The sequence below is a fragment of the Thalassophryne amazonica genome, chromosome 8 (genome assembly GCF_902500255.1).
Source record: "Thalassophryne amazonica chromosome 8, fThaAma1.1, whole genome shotgun sequence".
Lineage (NCBI taxonomy): Eukaryota > Metazoa > Chordata > Actinopteri > Batrachoidiformes > Batrachoididae > Thalassophryne > Thalassophryne amazonica.
Window position 1 is genome coordinate 3785823 of NC_047110.1, and position 15371 is coordinate 3801193.

Here is a 15371-nt window from a genome sequence, read left to right on the forward strand (position 1 = left end):
GTATCTACTTACATCAGACTCCAGGATGGTTCTGCTGATAAAACTAATTCACAAACAAATGAAACATAAGAATTCAGGATGGAAAACTTTTATTGTGTAAAATTTACATTCTGAATAACAAACCATCAGTCTGAGGGCTTTTGATTGTCCTCAGTGTCTCTGAGATTTGGAGTTGTTAGGACAGAATGGGGATTCTTCTCTCAAAGATTATTTTCAGTTCTGGATTTGATTCTGTACACATGGCAGACAACTCGGCACTAGAAACACTTTCACACAGCAACATGACATAACGTAGCTCCTCCCACAAAATCTTCAAATGGACACTGAGTGGTTTGTGTAAAGTCCACAGGCTGTGAGAGTGTTTGATGATGATGATGCACCGCCTCTCATTCTCGTCGGTCACACTGAAATGACATCATTGCAGGCGTGACCAGTACTGCGGCACAACTACATCACTTCCTGGGACCTGGACTGGGACTGAGACACCAGGAGAACCGAGACCTGATGAAAGCAGCACAAACATAGTGACACGTGGGACTAAAGTCCAGAAACTTCTTTCAATTTGAAGCTTGTTTAGGAAGTGAGATAAAAATATTGCAAACTAACTAAAAATGAAATGGCTTTCTGAGACAGGCTGAGGTTCAAAATTGGGTTCAGTACTTCTTGAGTAAGACGACTGACAAACAAACATTTTCACCAGTGTTTCAATACCTGGTTCACTTTTTCAATCAATCAATTTCAATCAATTTTTTTATATAGCGCCAAATCACAACAAACAGTTGCCCCAAGGCGCTTTATATTGTAAGACAAGGCCATACAATAATTATGTAAAACCCCAACGGGAAGAAACCTCCAGCAGAACCAGGCTCAGGGAGGGGCAGTCTTCTGCTGGGACTGGTTGGGGCTGAGGGAGAGAACCAGGAAAAAGACATGCTGTGGAGGGGAGCAGAGATCGATCACTAATGATTAAATGCAGAGTGGTGCATACAGAGCAAAAAGAGAAAGAAACAGTGCATCATGGGAACCCCCCAGCAGTCTAAGTCTATAGCAGCATAACTAAGGGATGGTTCAGGGTCACCTGATCCAGCCCTAACTATACGGTTTAGCAAAAAGGAAAGTTTTAAGCCTAATCTTAAAAGTAGAGAGGGTATCTGTCTCCCTGATCTGAATTGGGAGCTGGTTCCACAGGAGAGGAGCCTGAAAGCTGAAGGCTCTGCCTCCCATTCTACTCTTACAAACCCTAGGAACTACAAGTAAGCCTGCAGTCTGAGAGCGAAGCGCTCTATTGGGGTGATATGGTACTATGAGGTCCCTAAGATAAGATGGGACCTGATTATTCAAAACCTTATAAGTAAGAAGAAGAATTTTAAATTCTATTCTAGAATTAACAGGAAGCCAATGAAGAGAGGCCAACATGGGTGAAATATGCTCTCTCCTGCTAGTCCCCGTCAGTACTCTAGCTGCAGCATTTTGAATTAACTGAAGGCTTTTTAGGGAACTTTTAGGACAACCTGATAATAATGAATTACAATAGTCCAGCCTAGAGGAAATAAATGCATGAATTAGTTTTTCAGCATCACTCTGAGACAAGACCTTTCTGATTTTAGAGATATTGCGTAAATGCAAAAAGGCAGTCCTACATATTTGTTTAATATGCGCTTTGAATGACATATCCTGATCAAAAATGACTCCAAGATTTCTCACAGTATTACTAGAGGTCAGGGAAATGCCATCCAGAGTAAAGATCTGGTTAGACACCATGTTTCTAAGATTTGTGGGGCCAAGTACAATAACTTCAGTTCAAACATGTTTGAATTTTTACAAATTCAAACATGTTGTGCTTTAAAATTCGTGCCTAAGCCCATCAGCAAAGCTCTGTGCAAACTGCAAACCCCAAAACCTTCTTATTTCACCCAAAACCTGTTACCCAAAATAAACTAAATGAAGAAAATATAATATTTAATATGTAACAAATTCAGGCATTAATTTTTTTATACCTGCTTATTCCAGTTATGGATCACAGGGGTGGAGCCTATCCCAGTAGACAGTGGGTGAGAGGCGGGGTTTTCCCTGGACAAGACACCAGTCACGGCCACATACAGACAAATTTCATTTTCAGTTTACTTCATTTATGTAGCGCCAAATCACAACAAAGTTGCCTGAAGGCATTTCACACAGGTATGGTCAAACCTTACTAACCACCAGAGCAAGAACACGGATGGCAGTGCTAAGCAGACCAGACCCCCCCCCCCCCCCCCCCCCCCCCGCATGTCCCAACCCTCTGCTTGGGCCATGCACACACAAATCACAAAACAATTCACAAAATGAATATACAGGAAAAGTTGCCGGTGCACAGGACAGGAGGGTTATAGAAACAGACAACACACCCATCTCTGGATGGAGCTGCACCTTAAACAGAGAAAAAACAGAATCAGGCATCAGAAAGACAAAAAATACAGTATAATTTGTCAGCATTAAACAACAAGAAAAACAAAAGAAATACTAAGGTGATCGCCAGCTACTATCCCTAAGCTTCACTAACAGACCAGAAATTAGATAAAAATGCACGCTCAGTTTACTATAAAATGAATTAAGAGTAAAAGCATAATAACATACGATGCCAGTATTCTAGCCATATGAAAGGGAAAATACGTGCATCTTAAGGGCCACACATAATATGAATGTGGTCAAACTGCGCATGAATTGCACATGAACTAGGAATCGTATGCAATACATGTAAAATTGTAGCTGCCTCTAACGCCTCGTACACCTGCTGCTAGACCGGTTGCACACACCAGCAGCTGAAAGACAGAGTGTGCACTGTGAGAGCCCATTGAGCCCTCTCATGGCAGGTGTCGGCCAAATTCCAGGTGACACACACAAACATCTACACCGTTCACTTGGCACTTGTGTAGCCATTCACATTGTTTGCACGAAAACAGTCACCAGATGATCACTTTCGAGCTGGTGGTGAATGCATGTGCCGTGTCATTGTCGGTTACCACCACAACACATGTGCGTGTGTTTCCTGCACTCCCTCTCTCCTCCCCAACAGGTGCGTGTGTGTGGTTTGCATGTACCCTCCCCGGCAGGCCAGGCGCCTCTCATCTGGTCACCTAGTGACACCTTGGTCTGTGCGCAGAACGGATGGGGGTGTAGCTGGCTGCCAACAGCTGTTGGGACATCTCTGGTCCTGGATGTCACAGCTGCAGAACACGTACCGTGTTTTGATGGACAGGTGCGTGTGTGTGCTTGCTGTCCTCATGTGGAAATACATAAAAACATGTACAACCCCATTTCCAATGAAGTTGGGACGTTGTGTTAAATGTAAATAAAAACAGAATACAATGATTTGCAAATCCTCTTCAACCTGAATTGAATACACCACAAAGACAAGATGTTCAAACTGATAAGCTTAATTGTTTTAGTGCAAATATTTGCTCATTTTGAAATGGATGCCTGCAACACGTTTCAAAAAAGCTGGGACAGTGGTATGTTTACCACTGTGTTACATCACCTGCAAATTCTCACTGCAGGTGCTGTTAGAATTAGGTTTACTCGTAAAACAGGCAGGGATTCGGTACACAGGTGGTCTAGCAGCGAAGGCGAAGGCACAGATAGACGTGTGGCTGAGGCTTGGTCCAAAAAACAGGCTGAGGTAAAAAAAAACACAGCGTGGTGGTACTCAGAGGCAAAGACAAGTACGAAGTCAAGGGTAAAACAAGGTCAAACACTGGCAGGCTGATGCAAAGGCTAAACAAGACAAGAAATGGCTGGAAAGTGAAATACATTCAACAATCGGGCAGTGAACTGTGAGACTATGAGGGCTTAAATAACTGGTGGTGTAATTAGTGGAACAAGAAGCAGGTGTCAATGAAAGTTCTGGAAGGGTGCGTGACTAGTGAACAAAGATTATGCATGGGCAAGATAATGGGGAAGGGAGTGCACAAAGTGGAGTGATGTCAGATACAAAGATGCGTGAGCAGGTGCAAGAGCGGGTGTGAATGAAAATGCAAACAGACAGAATCAAAGTGTGGGAGACAAAGACACGAGGCACGTGCGGGAAGTGGAGTGAACACAAACAAATGAGGACAACGTGAGAACAGAGCAAAAACAGAATATGATACTAAGGGACCAGAACTGAGCAAGAATCATGGTAACTAAAAGCAAACCAAGATATAATAATTACAAAAGAAAAACTACTGGAAAACTCATCAGAAAATCATTACTGAAGCAAAACTATACAGGAACTGACTAATTAACAGAAAGCAAAACCCGATATAAAAGTACAACTGTCAGGACTTGTGATGGATTGACACAGGAAACAGGTGGAGACCAATGCAGACTCTCAGACGTGGCTGGTTGTGATGAATAAAAGGCTTTATCTGGTAACCAGGCAGTAGAGTCAGTACACACAATGAGGCAGAGGTATCACACAGGGTACAGGCTGGGACGTGGTCAAAAATACAAGCTGAGGTCATAACAATGACGTCGAGGAGTATCACAGGCAAAAACAGAGGATTAAGGCAAGGCGGAAGTCGGAGCAAACAAGCAAGGTCAAAACACTAAGAAGCAAACAAGACATGAACTAAAGGCGAGAGAGTGAACAAAGTCAACAATCAGGCAGTGAGCTGTAGAACTGTGAGGGTTTTAATAAGGAGCAAACTAATCAGGTTGATGTGAAGCAGGTGTGTGGAAGGTTCTGGAAAGAGGTGTGGTTTAGTGAACAAAGAAGAGGGAAGAAAGGCAAGAGAGTGCGGGAGGGCAAAACAAAGCGGTGCAAAACAAGAGAAGTGTGACAGAAAAACTAACTGTGAGAAACATGACAAAACAAAACAACAGGAGCAAAACTAAGAACTTACGTGACAAGTCAAAAAGGGGAAAACAAGAAAACTAGTGATTAAAACTAAAACGAGAATGGAACTGTTACTGACTGATATAGAAAAGTGAATAGAATAAAAATGGCAAAACAAACTATTGGTTCAACAGAGAATAAGTGATGATCAGAAAACAAAACCAGTGACTACTGAATAATGCAATAAATGACAAATAGAACATAATCTGACGAGCAACACTGAAGATTAAAAATAACAAAAACCTGTGACTAAACATTAGACAACAAATGTGATAAACAGAACTAAACTAAGACTAAAGTAACTTAAAAGACCCAGAGTGAACAAATACAAACTCCACAATAAATGATAAAGAATGAACCAGTGACGAAAGTATAACACAAGGAAAAGCAACAAATAACTGAATGAACCACTCTACTGAACCACTCTACTGGTGGTTGGCTCTCACTGCGGTATTGTATCACTTCCTATTCCGGAGCACAGCGGTGTTTTGCTGTATCTGTTAGCTGTTTAATCTGCATAGTTAGATTGATCTAGATAACAATTTGTTTCACAGTGTAATCTTTACGTGCCTTAACTAAAGCACTCCCTCTGCTGAATCACCTCTAAATTATTTACACATTATTCACTTTGTGTGTTTTTAGGAATCCGCTAGCTTAGCGCAGCTACTAGCTCTTAGCCGGTTTAGCATGGCGGCTTCTCCTGTCTCTCCTGCACTTTTCTGCTCTGGGTGTGAAATGTTTAGTTATTCCTCGGCCTCCTTTAGAAGTAATGGTACTTGTAATAAGTGTAGCTTATTCGTAGCTTTGGAGGCCAGGCTGGGCGAATTGGAGACTCGGCTCCGCACCGTGGAAAATTCTACAGCTAGCCAGGCCCCTGTAGTTGGTGCGGACCAAGGTAGCTTAGCCGCCGTTAGTTCCCCTCTGGCAGATCCCGAGCAGCCGGGAAAGCAGGCCGACTGGGTGACTGTGAGGAGGAAGCGTAGTCCTAAACAGAAGCCCCGTGTACACCGCCAACCCGTTCACATCTCTAACCGTTTTTCCCCACTCGGCGACACACCCGCTGAGGAACAAACTCTGGTTATAGATAATTGGCAAAGCTTCTGGGGAAAACCTGGTCTTGTTAGGAGAGACAGCATCCATCCCACTTTGGATGGAGCAGCTCTCATTTCTAGAAATCTGGCCAATTTTCTTAAATCCTCCAAACCGTGACTATCCAGGGTTGGGACCAGGAAGCAGAGTTGTAGTCTTACACACCTCTCTGCAGCTTCTCTCCCCCTGCCATCCCCTCATTACCCCATCCCCGTAGAGACGGTGCCTGCTCCAGACTACCAATAACCAGCAAAATCTATTTAAGCATAAAAATTCAAAAAGAAAAAATAATATAGCACCTTCAACTGCACCACAGACTAAAACAGTTAAATGTGGTCTATTAATCATTAGGTCTCTCTCTTCTAAGTCTCTGTTAGTAAATTATATAATAATTGATCAACATATTGATTTATTCTGCCTTACAGAAACCTGGTTACAGCAGGATGAATATGTTAGTTTAAATGAGTCAACACCCCCGAGTCACACTAACTTTCAGAACGCTCATAGCACGGGTCGAGGGGGAGGATTAGCAGCAGTCTTCTACTCCAGCTTATTAATTAATCCAAAACCCAGACAGAGCTTTAATTCATTTGAAATCTTGACTCTTAGTCTTGTCCATCCAAATTGGAAGTCCCAAAAACCAGTTTTATTTGTTGTTATCTATCGTCCACCTGGTCGTTACTGTGAGTTTCTCTGTGAATTTTCAGACCTTTGAAATTCTTTGTTTAGAGAACATATGTTAAGATTGGTAAAAAAAAATTGTCAAAATCGGGTTGCATTTCATGTTCAGAGGTATAAAAAGATTGGTAAAATTCCTTAAAATTGCTATTAATTTTTTCACTGTCTAATGCATAGCCATCAGGTGTTTTAATCTTTGCAATAAAACTGGAAATTAAAGCTTGTCTAAGCTGATGGGCAAGCAATTTGCTTGCTTTCTTCCAAAATTCATAAAAATGATGGTGAGATTTCAAAAGATTTTTTTCCGCTTTCGTAGACAGTAAAATGTCAAACTTGTTTTTCTCTATAAGGAGCTGTTTAAACAAGTTGGGGGTAGGTGCAGTTGAGTATGTTGCTTGTAAAAGTGAGATATGGTTTGTCATGTCTTGTTTATCGTTATTAACTTGTCTTTGTTGTGAGCCATACGTGATATAATCTGACCCCTAATGAAGGCCTTGAGAGCCTCCCACAAGGTTCCATATGATACCTCCACAGTGGCAGTCATTTCAAAAAAGAAGTCAATCTGACCACCTATAAGTTTGGTGAAATCATCTTGAGATAAAACAGAAATGCCAAGTCTCCAGGGGGGTCTTGGAGCGTGAAATGCAAACCTAATAGTTGCTGTAAGAGGTGAGTGATCAGATATCGTAATTGCATTATATGATCAGGCTTCCACAAATTGAAGCAATTTACAGTCTACTAAGAAATAATCGATGTGGGAAAATGACTGATGCACTGGAGAAAAGAAGGAGTATGCACAGTGGGATTAAGGTAACGCCATATATCTGTCACAGAATAATCCTCAATTAAATGAGTTGACTGCAGCAGATTTTGCTAACCTTGAAGTAGAGGTGGAGGACCGATCCAATACTGGATCAAGATTAAAATCGCCACCTAAAACTAAAGGATGAGTGTCTAAATTGGGTAGGTTGTATAGAAAATTTGAAAAAAAAGTATAATTGTCCCAATTCGGTGCATATATATTTAATATTATTACTGGTATATTAGCTATGAGGCCCACTGACAACTACATAGTGACCTCCATAGTGACCTCCATAGTCTGCAATAATGTTGGATGCTGTAAATTGTAATGACTTATGAATTACGAGGTCTGTCCATAAAGTATCGTACCTTTTTATTTTTATTTTAAACTATATGGATTTCATTCATATGTTTTGACGTCAGACATGCTTGAACCCTCGTGCGCATGCGTGAGTTTTTCCATGCCTGTCAGTGACGTCATTCGCCTGTGAGCACGCCTTGTGGAAGGAGTGGTCCCGCCCCGTTGTCGGATTTTCATTGTCTGGAAATGGCGGAATGATTTGAGGTTTTTTTTTCCATCAGAATTTTTTCAGAAGCTGTTAGAGACTGGCACCTGGAAACCATTCGAAAAATTTATCTGGCTTTCGGGGAAAATTTTACGGGCTTCACAGAGAATAAGGTCTGTTAGTACAGCTTTAAGGACCCCTTTAAGGACGTTCAGCGCACCGCGCTCCGAGCTGCGACGACGTGGCACAAACCACTGGACCATTTCTAATAATACAGAGTACTGCTTTGAGCATAATGGAAAAGATAACCAAATGAAATCACCTACTGATAAGTTTAAGCACTTAATCGACGTCCAGTGGCTAACGGAAATCAGGTACAACTTGTAAAGCCATTAAATCATAGATCTGTGCAATATGGTAGAGTCCAGCAGAGAGAGGGAAAGGAGAAAAAAATACAGTGCAGTCAGCAGGGAACAGTTAGATCAACAGAGAGAGACGCTCTTAAAACTCAGTTAACACGCCCATGCTTATATTTATGACCATGGTATAACAAAGCGCCCAGTTAGTCATTAGTTCTGGTGACTTGCATGCGGTTCACATAGTCCATAGCCTGCTCCGGTTCCTCAAACAGCTGTTCCTTCTCCGCCAGAAATGTGATGCGCATAGTGGCAGGAAAACGCAGACCAAACTTCACACCTTCGATGGACCTCACTCTCTTCTTCACGTCTCCTGAAGCAGCTCTCTTCTTTGACACTTTAGAGGTGTAGTCAGGAAAAACATACACCCTCTTCTCTCTGTAAGTGAGTTACTTCTGCTGGTTGGATTTATGTAAGATTTCATCTCATACCTCGGTAGAGTGCACACGCATAATAATCACCCGTGGCGGCTCACCAGGCTTGGGTTTTGCACAAAGGGATTGATGTGCTTGGTCCAAAATAGGGGTTTCCTCCAGTCTCAAAATGCCCTTCAGAAGCTCAGACACAAACTTTGTTACTGACTGCCCCTGTTCTGCCGACTCCTCAATCCTGACAAGGCGCTAATTATTTTGTCTTGACCTGCTTTCAAGATCTTTAGTTTGGGCTTGCAGCACTCCTACCTCTCTCCGGAGCTGTGTAACTGCAGTACTTAACTCAGACACAATGTCGCCAGTGAAATTTACTGATTTCTCCAGGTGGCAGATTCGGCTCTCCTGTGACGTCAATGAGGCCTGCAGGCTAGCAACTGGTCAGGTTAGCTCACTTTTTACAATGTCCATGTTGTTTTGATATCTATCTTCAGATCATTAATTTCTTTGCCAATCATCTCACAGATAGACTCTTGTTGGCCATTCAAAGCTTGCGTTAACCTCTTCACAGTCAGTATGTCTTCAGCGCTGTTAGCCTCGGACTCCACTGAGTGAGCAGCTACTGCTAACGTAGCAGAGCAAGCTTGGGAGAGATTACGTTGTTACTTGTCACAGCAGAGGTAATTTCAGGTGCGTTCTCAAAATATCTGTGTTACTAAACAGGTACTATGAAAGGCTAACTCGAACTTGAAAGAGCTGAGCTCTATTATTGAGAAAAAAATGTAACCTGCCCGGAGCCTGCACGAGACATGACTACATCTCACAGCGCCACCTCGCATCTCCCAAACAGGTGTCTTTGAGCATTCATCAACTTTTCCAGTCTTTTGTTTCCACTGTCCCAGCTTTTTTGAAACATGTTGCAGGCATCCATTTCAAAATGAGCAAATATTTACACAAAAACAATAAAGTTTATCAGTTTGAACATTAAATATCTTGTCTTTGTGGTGTATTCAATTGAATATAGGTTGAAGAGGATTTGAAAATCATTGTATTCTGTTTTAATTGACATTTTACACAACGTCCCAGCTTCACTGGAATTGGGGTTGTAGAAATGGCTGGAGAAACAGATTATAAGTTCATGTGGACATGCAGCAGACGATCCGAATGTCACGTCTATCTGACAGGACCCATGGGCCCGGCCCGACACACGTGTCCTGTGAGAGGCGCAGGACCATATGACAAGCCAACAGTGCGACAGTCACGTATCAGCAGAAAAACGCCGTAACAAATGCCATTTGGTCAGTTATCGCGGTGCTTTTTCTCTTTTTAAAAAATACATGTATCTGATTGTTGATTTTAGCCATTTTATACTCCTGTTATAAGACAGTGATTGTAGTGCAGTGGTAAAGTTTCCATCTGGTAATCACGGCTTTTGTAAATTGCAGGTTCACATCCCGTAAGTGGCATTTATTTTTTAATTAACCAGGGTTATTTAACAGCAGGGTTCTGTATTGCATCCCCTTTTATTTATTATTTATATCAACCCAGTGATATTCACTAATTATACAGCAGAGCCCTGGCCAGTACGTAGGGTTTAATTAGGTCACCTAAGGTTGGGCAGACACTGTATGATATTTTCAGTCATTGTACTTGGCTCCAGCTCAAACTGTGTGACAAAACCGCAGGGTTTAAAAGTTCAGAGAGCACGATTCATGTTCTCACACTGTATGGCCCGATGCTCTGATGCGATCTGACTGCTCACACTGTACGTTCAAAAACGACACGTCAGGTCTCATTTCTTTTTAAAAAAAAATTTATTTCGTGCCTATCAGCGCACATAGTGAGTGAAATCAGGTGGGGGAGACTGAACGTATATGCGCGCGTGCGCACACACACAGCAGACAGCAACATGATTCATGAGAGGATGGTAAAAAAGAAAAAAACATTCATAACAGGTGTTGCTACTTACACTGTTGTATAAATAAACTATATTTCATAAGGAGTTTTACAGTTGTGAACATCTGTCGTAAATCCTGTTGCTGTCTGCTGTGTGTGTGTGCACGCGCATATACGTTCAGTCTCCCACCACCTGATTCCACTCACTGTGCGCGCTGATAGGCATGAACTTTAGTATGATATTAAGTTATTGCGAGGGAACACACACACACACAAAAAAAACACAAGACTTTACATGAGATCACTGTTTGCTCTCTCTGGTGTTTGCTCATGGACAGTGCGCGAGGTAATCAGCACGTACATGCTTGTAGCGCTCCATCAACAGTGTGGAACCCTCACGAGCCACGATGCCCGACCAAAATATCAAACAGGTTTGATTTTCATCCGACCATACGATTCCCGATTGGGAGGTGGTCGTGAGATGATAAACGCAGCTTGTTACTCCATGTAGACTGCAGGATGCAGGATGCACGATTAAGCTGAAACTCGGCGCGATCCAAAAAATTCTTTGCACGAGTGAAAAATCAACTGAAAAAGGGCCAGAACTCGCACAGTGTAAGCTTCCTGTCAAAATTCTGGCAGCAGCATTTTGAACCAACTGGAGAGCCTTTAATGTTGGACTGCGGTAAACCAGAAAATAGAACATTGCAGTAGTCAAATCTAGAAGAGACAAATGCATGAATCAGGGTCTTAGCATCAGCCATAGACAGGATGGGACGAATCTTTGCTATATTTCGCAGGTGGAAGAAAGCAGTCCTCGCAATGTCTCTAATGTGGAGGTCAAAGGACAATGTAGGATCAAAAATTACCCCAAGGTTCCTCACTTTGTTAGTGTGATGTACGACACACAAGCCTAGGATAAGTGTTAGCTGGTCAAATTGATGCCAATGTCTCACTGGACCAAGAACCATCATTTCAGTCTTATCAGAGTTAAAAGTAGGAAGTTGTTAGACATCCAGCTTCTCACTGATGCAAGGTAATCTTCTAAGGATTTTATATCAATCAATCAATCAACTTTTTTTTTATATAGCACCAAATCACAACAAACAGTTGCCCCAAGGCGCTTTATATTGTAAGGCAAGGCCATACAATAATTATGAAAAACCCCAACGGTCAAAACGACCCCCTGTGAGCAAGCACTTGGCTACAGTGGGAAGGAAAAACTCCCTTTTAACAGGAAGAAACCTCCAGCAGAACCAGGCTCAGGGAGGGGCAGTCTTCTGCTGAGACTGGTTGGGGCTGAGGGAAGAGAACCAGGAAAAAGACATGCTGTGGAGGGGGCAGAGATCGATCACTAATGATAAATGCAGAGTGGTGCATACAGAGCAAAAAGAGAAAGAAACAGTGCATCATGGGAACCCCCCAGCAGTCTAAGTCTATAGCAGCATAACTAAGGGATGGTTCAGGGTCACCTGATCCAGCCCTAACTATACGGTTTAGCAAAAAGGAAAGTTTTAAGCCTAATCTTAAAAGTAGAGAGGGTATCTGTCTCCCTGATCTGAATTGGGAGCTGGTTCCACAGGAGAGGAGCCTGAAAGCTGAAGGCTCTGCCTCCCATTCTACTCTTACAAACCCTAGGAACTACAAGTAAGCCTGCAGTCTGAGAGCGAAGCGCTCTATTGGGGTGACATATGGTACTATGAGGTCCCTAAGATAAGATGGGACCTGATTATTCAAAACCTTATAAGTAAGAAGAAGAATTTTAAATTCTATTCTAGAATTAACAGGAAGCCAATGAAGAGAGGCCAACATGGGTGAAATATGCTCTCTCCTGCTAGTCCCCGTCAGTACTCTAGCTGCAGCATTTTGAATTAACGAAGGCTTTTTAGGGAATTTAGGACAACCTGATAATATGAATTCAATAGTCCGCCTAGAGGAAATAAATGCATGAATTAGTTTTTCAGCATCACTCTGAGACAAGACCTTTCTGATTTTAGAGATATTGCGTAAATGCAAAAAGGCAGTCCTACATATTTGTTTAATATGCGCTTTGAATGACCTATCCTGATCAAAATGACTCCAAGATTTCTCACAGTATTACAGAGGTCAGGGAAACGCCATCCAGAGTAAGATCTGGTAGACACCATGCTTCTAAGATTTGTGGGGCCAAGTACAATAACTTCAGTTTTATCTGAGTTTAAAAGCAGGAAATTAGAGGTCATCCATGTCTTTATGTCTGTAAGACAATCCTGCAGTTTAGCTAATTGGTGTGTGTCCTCTGGCTTCATGGATAGAATTAAGCTGGGTATCATCTGCGTAACAATGAAATTTAAGCAATACCGTCTAATAGTACTGCCTAAGGGAAGCATGTATAAAGTGAATAAAATTGGTCCTAGCACAGAACCTTGTGGAACTCCATAATTAACTTTAGTCTGTGAAGAAGATTCCCCATTTACATGAACAAACTGTAATCTATAGACAAATATGATTCAAACCACCGCAGCACAGTGCCTTTAATACCTATGGCATGCTCTAATCTCTGTAAATAAAATTTATGGTCAAACAGTATCAAAAGCAGCACTGAGGGTCCAACAGAACAAGCACAGAGATTAGTCCACTGTCCCGAAGCCATAAGAAGATCATTTGTAACCTTCACTAATGCGTTTCTGTCTAGATGAATTCTAAAACCGGACTGAAAACTCTTCAAATAGACCATTCCTCTGCAGGTGATCAGTTAGCTGTTTTACAACTACCCTCTCAAGAATCTTTGAGAGAAAAGGAAGGTTGAGATTGGGCCTATAATTAGCTAAGATAGCTGGGTCAAGTGATGGCTTTTTAAGTAATGGTTTAATTACTGCCACCTTAAAAGCCTGTGGTACATAGCCAACTAACAAAGATAGATTGATCATATTTAAGACTGAAGCATTAAATAATGGTAGGACTTCCTTGAGCAGCCTGGCAGGATGGGGTCTAATAACCTGTTGATGGTTTGGATGAAGTAACTAATGAAAATAACTCAGACAGAACAATCGGAGGAGAAAGAGTCTAAACCAAATACCGCCTCACTGAAAGCAGCCAAAGATAACGATACATCTTTGGGATGGTTATGAGTAATTTTTTCCTCTATAGTTCAAAATTTTGTTAGCAAAGAAGTCATGAAGTCATTACTAGTTAAAGTTAATGGAATACTCAGCTCAATAGAGCTCTGACTCTTTGTCAGCCTGGCTACAGTGCTGAAAGAAACCTGGGGTTGTTCTTATTTTCTTCAATTAGTGATGAGTAGAAAGATGTCCTAGCTTTACGGAGGGCTTTTTTTATAGAGCAACAAACTCTTTTTCCAGGCTAAGTGAAGATCTTCTAAATTAGTGAGACGCCATTTCCTCTCCAACTTACGGGTTATCTGCTTTAAGCTACGAGTTTGTGAGTTATACCACGGAGTCAGACACTTCTGATTTAAAGCTCTCTTTTTCAGAGGAGCTACAGCATCCAAAGTTGTCTTCAATGAGGATGTAAAACTATTGACGAGATACTCTAACTCCCTTACAGAGTTTAGGTAGCTACTCTGCTCTGTGTTGGTATATGACGTTAGAGAACATAAAGAAGGAATCATATCCTTAAACCTAGTTACAGCGCTTTCTGAAAGACTTCTAGTGTAATGAAACTTATTCCCCACTGCAGGGTAGTCCAACAGGTAAATGTAAATGTTATTAAAAAATGATCAGACAGAAGGGAGTTTTCAGGGAATACTGTTAAGGTCTTCTATTTCCATACCATAAGTCAGAACAAGATCTAAGATATGATTAAAGTGGTGGGTGGACTCATTTACTTTTGAGCAAAGCCAATAGAGTCTAATAATAGATTAAATGCAGTGTTGAGGCTGTCATTCTCAGCATCTGGTGGATGTTAAAATCGCCCCACTATAATTATCTTATCTGAGTTAAGCACTAAGTCAGACCAAAAGGTCTGAAATTCACAGAGAAACTCACAGTACGACCAGGTGGACGATAGATAATAACAAATAAAACTGTTTTGGGACTTCCAATTAGGATGGACAAGACTAAGAGTCAAGCTTTCAAATGAATTAAAGCTCTGTCTGGGTTTTTGATTAATTAATAAGTTGGAATGGAAGATTGCTGCTAATCCTCCGCCCCGGCCCGTGCTACGAGCATTCTGACAGTTAGTGTGACTCGGGGGTGTTGACTCATTTAAACTAACATATTCATCCTGCTGTAACCAGGTTTCTGTTAGGCAGAATAAATCAATACGTTGATCAATTATTATATCATTTACCAACAGGGACTTAGAAGAGAGAGACCTAATGTTTAATAGACCACATTTAACTGTTTTAGTCTGTGGTGCAGTTGAAGGTGCTATATTATTTTTTCTTTTTGAATTTTTATGCTTAAATAGATTTTTGCTGTTTATTGGTGGGTCTGGGAGCAGGCACCGTCTCTACGGGATGGGGTAATGAGGGGATGGCAGGGGGAGAGAACTGCAGAGAGGTGTATAGACCCACAGCTCTGCCTCCTGGTCCCAACGCTGGACAGTCAACAGTTTGGAGGATCCAAGAAAATTGGCCAGATTCTAGAAATGAGAGCTGCTCCATCCAAAGTGGGATGGATGCCGTCTCTCCTAACAAGACCAGGTTTTCCCCCAGAAGCTTTGCCAATTATCAATGAAGCCCACCTCATTTTTTGGACACCACTCAGACAGCCAGCAATTCAAGGAGAACATGCGGCTAAACATGTCAACTCCCGGTCTG

The 15371-nt window shown here is 41.8% G+C and overlaps 1 protein-coding gene across 1 annotated transcript in view; it reads right to left on the reverse strand.

The window, feature by feature from the left end:
• Positions 1-415: 415 nt before the first annotated feature.
• Positions 416-15371, reverse strand: part of LOC117515211 (paired box protein Pax-6-like) — a 353676-nt gene continuing 338720 nt past the window's right edge. Inside the window, exon 10 of the mRNA XM_034175687.1 lies at positions 416-501. Within this exon, the coding sequence (XP_034031578.1) occupies positions 416-501 (86 nt within the window). The remainder of the gene's footprint in view (positions 502-15371) is intronic.